The 8,357-nt window shown below is 44.8% G+C and overlaps 1 protein-coding gene across 1 annotated transcript; it reads left to right on the top strand.

Annotated features, from left to right (window-relative positions):
• Nucleotides 1-4,500: 4,500 nt before the first annotated feature.
• On the top strand, nucleotides 4,501-6,444 carry LOC127785100 (UDP-glycosyltransferase 90A1-like). The gene has a single exon (XM_052312522.1). It carries the CDS (start codon nucleotides 4,503-4,505, stop codon nucleotides 6,006-6,008), a length of 1,506 nt encoding a protein of 501 aa, XP_052168482.1. The 5' UTR covers nucleotides 4,501-4,502; the 3' UTR covers nucleotides 6,009-6,444.
• The last annotated feature ends 1,913 nt before the right edge of the window (nucleotides 6,445-8,357 follow it).

Below are 8,357 nucleotides of genomic sequence, written 5' to 3'. Positions count from 1 at the left end.
ATTTACTTAGAGCTGTGACCATTGTGTTTGGGTAGATAGTTGTCCAAGATGGGGAAGTAAAAAAACCAATCCAACTGTTGGAGTAGGGGTTGAGACTGCATGTTACTCCAGGTATATGTTCTGCCCTTTAGAGGTAATTCCTGTAGACCAATGTTGCTGATGATCTCATTCAAAACCATGATGTCATTCAAGTCTCCCCCAGGCAAGTTTCTGTTCTGTACAGGCCTTATGAAGTTAAAATCTCCCATGAAAATCCATTTTTCTTCCGGGTGAATGATAAGGCCATTCATCCAATCAACAAATTCATTCCTCAAGTCTCCTGCACAGGGTCCATATATATTTGAAAGGGTCCAGTACGCATTAAATTAACATCTCGGAAATTAAAGACATATACGACGTTGAGTCTCCATCCTGAAAACATATTCGCAAAATCTAAATCGAGAGGCATCTCGTTTTAGTGCTAACAAGCGACGCCATCAAATGTTGTCCGAGTATGTGTTGATCTATAGTACTTGTCTATCAACTAAGTATAAAATATATACCTGCCACCTATGCTTTAAGTAAAATTTTCTCTTAACTTACTCATCCGATCTACGATCCAATTACACTATTGTGTTCGTAACAATTAAATCTTTATAACAAGATCTCACATGATTATATTTTAATTAAAAAACACAAATTATTTTAAGATTTCATTAAATTACATTTTCAATAAACCCTAAAAGTAATTTACATATATTATAAAAGTATCTTAAAAAAAAGAAAGTAACTTGTCACGATATTAGAAGTAAATTTGTTGTGGGGGTAACTATGATACGTTGATTAAATCTAACTAGATATAGATTAGCATGGCGGCACGCCGCGCAGCGTTCTAACTGGCAAATATGTTTAGACAAGTATAAAGATTTTATTTATTTGCTTATTAAAAATGTATGTATTAACGCAAGAGGTTTGTTAGGCACGATGATGCATGAGTGGAGCTTGATTTAGATTTTTATTCAGTAAAGTATCGGGGACAGCGTATTACATGGTTTGATTGCTGAACATGATGACAAAATTTACAGGTCGTTTCCTAAGCATATATATAGAACATTCTTAAGGGGCCTGTTGGGTGGATTTTAGCAGGCTAAACAGATATAGGTCTTTCTCGTTTGCATGGTTGTTGCGAGGTCTTGTATGCTTGGAGACAGAAGAGACCTACCATAAATTAGAAACCGTATAGATGTGTATGTAATCCGATATCACGGAGTGGCAGCCGTTCGACATGCAAAGAAACAGCTGTCAGCAAGCATTGCATGCTTGAAAAAGAAACAAACAGAAAAAGAGAGGAGAACCATGCAGGAAGACACGCTTGGAGACAAGAATACATGCATCATTACATCCGGCAGCATGCAACCAATAGAAAAAAGAGGAAAACTATACCATGCATTGACGTGTGTTGTAGACGTACTGAAGGAGAAAAAAAAAGAAACGAAAATAGACGTCACCACACACAGCACGCTTGCCAACCAGCAGGCAGATCAAGTGAACACGCAAGGAGAGAAAAAAAAAAACAACCTGTGCGTAGACAGGAACCGGAGAAACCGGATGGAGAATCCCACACGAGAAGCTCTGGCAGCAAAAGAATGACGTGTCACTTCGGACCAGCAGCAAAAAAAAATGATTATATGCATTAACATTTAACAACTTAATTTAGCAACCGACTAATCTGCATATCATTAGGAAACTGCAATGAAGCTAAAAGTGAAGATTTGTCAGATGCAATTTTCGCTCGATATAAATGGAAGCAATGGAAAATTTAGGACACTGGTGCATTCTGAGCATCATGCTTACTTTGAGAACCCCAAACAGCTAACTAAACAATTTAAACTATTAGAATCTCTTAGGTGCTAGAAAATTTTAAGTCCAAAGATGTACTCCCTCTATTTCCTTTTATAAGGCCTATAGTTTTTTATGTTGTTGAAAAACATAAGGCTTTCATGTAAACTGATTGAGCCTTTTATCACATAGTCGTTCTTGCATTGTTAGGAAATATCTCACATTCTCACTGCCATCCACTCTCCTATTTCTAAGGTATTTAAGTATGGGTGACCTGATCATTTTAACTCATCTTTTTAGTATTGCCCACCAAAATAAGAGTTATAGGGTTTGGCACAGCTCCAACTCTAGCTACACCCCTGAAGCTAGAGCTCAGCCAAACAGTTTCAGCTCCAACTCTAGCTACACCCCTGGAGCTGGAGTTCAACCAAACAGTTTCAGCTCTACCAAAACTAAGAGTGGAGTTGGGTAGAGCTCTCTCACAAAATGTACTAGAGTTGTGGAGCAGGGTTTAGGCAGCTCCACAACTCTACTCCAGACTTAACTCCTGGAGCTAAATTTAGAAGTTGGAGCTGTAACAAACATGCCCATATTTTCAAATGGAGGGAGTACATGAAAACATCAGAAATAAAACTTCCTTGCATCCTAATTTATTTTCAGAGGAACTGGTAGCGTGTTTTTTTTTCTTCAGCCGAGGACCAAATTAAACTTGGGAATCGGAACTTCGCTGGATAGCAGAACAATCCTATTCCTATCTCTTGAGACTGTTTACCAATGATTGTAAGGATGATATGGTAAAATTATCAAGGAAAAAAATAGATATCACAAGTTTAACAAGAACAGTAAGCTGGACATGCAAACCGTTTCTCATTTATCACTCATATATTTACTCTACACCAAATGAGCACATTTTACAGTGACAAATTTATTTAGTCATTTTACAGTGAACATATCAGCAAAGAAAAACCTTAACTCGTCTGTGTTCTGGAAAATAAAGGTTTATTATAGCACCAACCGCGCGCTTCTGGATTTAGCCGTAAGCAAACTCTCACAGAACTTCAAGATATTTGCATTTCACAAGGGTTATTATACCTCTGAGATATTTGCATTTATAACTTGTGTTTAAACCTGAACCAATAGCTTATCCAAGAAGAAGAAGAAGGGAGGCCACCGCCGCGAACGGCAAGTCGAAGGCTAAGACCCTGTTTAGATGGGACTAAAACTTTTTAAGTCCCTATCACATCGAATGTTTGGACACTAATTATAAATATTAAACGTAGACTATTAATAAAACCCATCCATAATCTTGGACTAATTCACGAGATGAATCTATTGAGCTAATTAATCCATAATTAGCCTGTGTGATGCTACAGTAAACATTCTCTAATTATAGATTAATTAGGCTTAAAAAATTTGTCTTGCAAATTAGCTTTCATTTATGTAATTAGTTTTATAAGTAGTCTATATTTAATACTCTAAATTAGTGTCTAAATACAGAGACTAAAGTTAAATCCCTTAATCCAAACACCACCTAAGAACTGCCTCATTATTTCTGATAGACTTATATTTTTACCCCCACAATATATTTACTTTTAATGTCATAATAATTTATTTTACTTTTTGTTTTAAGCTACCTCTACAATATATGTAAATTACTTTCACGCTTTATTAAATTTACTTTTAAGACTAAGAAGTAATTTAATGGAATCTAAAAGTAATTTAGATTTTTTAAAAAAAGTAATTTGTATTTTTCTAAAAAATATAAACATATGAGATATGAGATCTTGTTATAAATATTTAATTATTATAAACCCAATGGTATAATCCGATCATAATTTGGATTAGTAATTTAAGAGAAAATTCTATAAGAAGAAAAAAATACATATATTTTTGGGTGTACTAGTAACAACTTGATATGAGATTGAGATCGCTGGTTGTGACAATCCAGCGTACGATCTCTCGTCGTAGTCACGTCCAAACTCCAGACATATTGCTTTCAACAAAAAATAATAACCATAGCCCATGCAAAACACGAGCTTACTTGTAACGACTAGTTCCTACGAATCCAACAACCACCAAACTCCGTAAGAATTGTCGGTGTCGTCAATGATTAATCCAATCTGACTGACCGTCATTGATTTATAGGGAAACAAATGAAACCGTCCAGATCCATTTGCTGTTGCTCTTGTATTTTGCGCATCAGCGTACGTAGTCACTGTAAGGCCATCTTTTTTTAAACCCCATCTAATAGTTTTCATACTTGTCATATCATATAAACACTATACATAGAAACTATCTATTCAATGGATGGTGTCTTCAAATTAAATTTTTATCTAATCATCTATATTCTCTTTCCTTTTATCCACCTGTCATCTTATCATCTTGTTATCATTCTTGGTTCTTGTGTAGAGATGGTTTCTTGCATGAAAAATAGTTTCTTCATCTTTCTACATCTCTCCTTATTAACTCTCTTGCCATATTATTTTTTTTTCTTATATGACAATGTATTAAATGCTATGGACACTAGATGATATTGAGGGTTGGGATGGACTAATACTCCGTAACTACTATTAACCTGTAATAACTCATCACATGCCGCCGTAGTCGTATCCATTAATCCATACGAAGTAGTATATTACACCGAGAAAAGCTCTCTGCAACTCACTCACTCCACTACTGAGACCATGGCTTCTGCTACTCTCACCACATCAGCAAGCCATGGCCACCTCCCTCACCTCGCTATCTTTCCGTTCATGGCGAAGGGCCACACCATCCCGCTCATACAGCTTGTCAACTACCTCCGTCACCAGCGCCTCGCCGCCGTCACCTTCTTCACCACCCCGGGCAACGCCGCCTTCGTCCGCGATGGGCTGTCGACGTGCGGCGGCGCCGGTGAGGACGACGACGACGACGACTTAGCCGTCGTCGAGCTCGCGTTCCCCGCGGCCGACGCAGCATCACCGGGCGGCGCCGAGAGCGCCGAGGGGCTCACGTCCATCGCGTCGTTCGTCGCCTTCGCGGAGTCCACGTCGCTGCTGCGGCCGCGGTTCGAGGCGTCCGTCGCCGCCATGCGGCCCCCGGCGAGCTTCCTCGTCGCCGACGCGTTCCTGCACTGGACCAACGACTCCGCGGCCGTGCTCGGCGTCCCCAAGGTGTCCTTCCTTGGCACCTCGACGTTCGCGCACGTCATGCGCGAGCTGATTGTCCGCCAAGACCCGTTCGCCGTCCTGCGGCCCAGGGACGTCGTCGACGACGACGACGAGAACGGCGGCGGTGGCGGGCCGCCGGCGACGACGTTCTCCATGCCGGAGTTCCCGCAAGTCAAGCTGTCGGTGGAGGAGCTTATGCTGACGTTCAGGGACTCGTCGGCGTTCGTGGCGATGATGGAGCTAGACGCGAAGATGGGGAAATCCATCGAGGAAAGCCATAGCTTGATCATCAACACGTTCCATGGCCTAGAGGCTCCCTACATCAAGTTCTGGAACGAACATGTTGGGCCTAGGGCCTGGCCCATCGGTCCACTCTGCCTTGCGCAGCCCGCATCTGCGCCCGCCGCTACCCGGCCCTCATGGATGGCGTGGCTGGACAACAAGGCGGCTGCCGGCCAGTCGGTACTGTACATTGCGCTCGGGACTCTAGCGGTGATCCCAGAAGTACAGCTCAAGGAAGTCGCCAAAGGGTTGGAGAGGGCCGAGGTCGACTTCATATGGGTCGTAAGCCCTAAAGACATCGACCTCGGCCCAGGGTTCGAAGAGCGCATCAAGGGAAAGGGGATAGTGGTAAGGGATTGGGTTGATCAATCCCAAATTTTGCAACACAAGAGTGTGCGAGGTTTCCTCAGTCACTGCGGGTGGAACTCTGTGCTTGAGAGTGTCACGGCTGGTGTGCCACTAGCAGTTTGGCCAATGAATTTTGACCAACCGCTCAACGCGAGATTCTTAATTGATGATATGAAGATAGCGGTTATGGTTTGGACGAGCGATAGTCTCAGGCGAGGTTTAGTTACACATGAGGAGATCTCAAGGGTGGTGACGGAGCTGATGTTAGGAAAGGTGGGGGTAGAAGCAGCTAAGAATGTTGCAAAGCTGTCGACGTTAGCTAAGAAGGCTGTGGATGAAGGAGGATCATCATGGGTTGTAGTGAGGGAGATGATCAATGAGTTGTGCGCAATCAATGCGAATAGGAAGTAAGAGAGAAACCTTGATCATATCATAATTTGATTAGACATGTTCAACTCTTAATTTGATGAGTTGGCATATCTGTGTGTATTGGATGGTGTGGAGATTATGGTTACCCCATATCTACATGGCGGTTATATTCCAACTGGATATATGGTACCAAATATAGATAGAATATCTTTATGAGGACTCGGGTTAGATTCTAAACTTGTATGTCAAGAAAATACCCGGGATCCTAGTCGGTTACGATTGTATTTTATCTGTAATCCCATATTCCATTAGGATATGGACTGTACTTTGTAATACGGATCCCTTCCCCTATATAAGGAGGGGTCCGGGTTCCTCTCGGGACGATTCTCTTTCCCAGTTTTATACAATCAATAACACACTCGGCGGAATCATCCCCGGACAGAAGTAGGGTATTACTTCTTGACTAAGAAGGCCTGAACCTGTATATAATTCCTTATCTCCAAACCCATCCACTTTCCTAGCTTGATAGCCACCCCCTTTTATTATTGCCGAAATCTTGTTTCGACAGTTGGCACGCCAGGTAAGGGTAGCGTCAAGTTCTCGCCGATTAAGTGCGATGGGTTTCGTTTCTGGCATCGACGACTTCGCCTTCCCTCCGGGTAGGCGTTCCGGTTCGGCAGCCTCAACTTCATCACCAACGACTTCGGCAAGATCTCTCTCCTTGACTCGGATTCAAACCAGTCGGGGAGAGACCAGGTCCCCGTGCCGTTCGGTATTCCGAACTCGGCCAAGGCTTACTCCAAGATCATCTCTCCCGAGTCGGCTTCAAACCACTCGGAGGAGATCCAATCTACTCTTCCGCGACCAGATCAAGACGACGGGTCCTATCCCTCAATCCTGATGAAACTTCCTGATGATTTGGCCGCCGTCTTCACAGTCAAGACATCTCCCACTCGAAGATCTAGGCGAGCCCCGGCTTCGGCCCCGATCCCATCTAGATCCAGGGAGGTTGGCGTTATACTCCAACCTCTCGAGACAGTCTCGACAGAACAGTTGGATGGCTACCTCAGCTCCCCCGACGTCAGTTCTCGACCAACCGAGGTCCTCGACTACGACGATTTCGGCTACCACTACGACCACGGCGACCTCGACAACTTCGACGACAGCTATGAAGATAACTACACGCCCCTCTTTTTCGGCGTATTCATGGCTGACAACGAAACGGAGGAACAGCGCCAAGCCCGAGAAGCGGACCAAGATCGCGCACGGCAAGAAGCTGAACGTCGCCGACTGGAGGAAGAGCGACAGCGACAAGAGCGAGAACGACTACAGCGTGAGCAGCAAGATCGCGAGCGGATTGCAAAGGAGACTGAAGATCGACGGCAACGCGCCTTGGAGTCTGGGCGCCGAGCGAGAGAGCTCATTGGGCAACAAGACGTCGATGGAACAGCGGTCTTTCGCACCCCCCCAGCAGAACGCAGTTGCAGCAATCACTCTCCTCGACACCCTCCTCAAGGAAGACGCACTCAACCAAGCTGATCATGTTGTCAACATCTTGAACTAGACGAAAACCATGATCGCTGCCTCGGTTCCAGCCAACTCCGCAAGCACCCGCACCACGACTGGTAGCCGAGTCCCTCACCTCCGATCTCATGATTATCATCAGCCAAGCCTCAGCATCATCGGCACAGGATCTAGTCGCAGGAGCAGGGGTCACGATGAACGATCTGTTCACTCGCCTCCCGAACGTTACAGGGAGCGCCGAGTCGAACGGCCTCGCTCTCCACCTCACCAGCGTCGACCTTCGCGACACGATCAACCAGCGCCGTGCGGCACGAGGTCACCGCCATTCACCAAATCGCTACGACGATGACGTGGATGGAGTAGCTACCTTCACTAATGACCTGCGTCGAGTGGATTGGCCAGCCGGCTTTAAGCTGACTGGAATCGAGAAGTACGACGGCACCACTATTCTGGAGTCTTGGCTCACCGTCTACGGACTCGCAATCCGCGCAGCAAGAGGAGACAGCAAGGCCATGGCAAACTATCTACCTGTGGCCCTAGCGGACTCCGCCCGATCCTGGCTCCACGGACTACCCCGTGGCACGATCGGATCATGGGCGGAACTTAGTGATCACTTCATCGCCAACTTCCAAGGCACCTTCGAACGCCCCGGCACACAGTTTGATCTCTACAACGTCGTTCAGAAGTCTGGAGAATCCCTTCGAGATTACATCCGACACTTCTCCGAACAACGTAACAAGATCTCCGACATCACCGACGACGTCATCATCGCCGCCTTCACTAAAGGCATTCGCCACGAGGACCTAGTCGGCAAGTTCGGACACAAACCTCCCAGGACGGTTAAGCAGATGTTCGAAAAAGCCAACG

This window comes from Oryza glaberrima, chromosome 9, assembly GCF_000147395.1.
Source record: "Oryza glaberrima chromosome 9, OglaRS2, whole genome shotgun sequence".
NCBI classification, from domain to species: Eukaryota; Viridiplantae; Streptophyta; class Magnoliopsida; order Poales; family Poaceae; genus Oryza; species Oryza glaberrima.
This window is presented reverse-complemented; position numbering and strand designations above follow the sequence as displayed.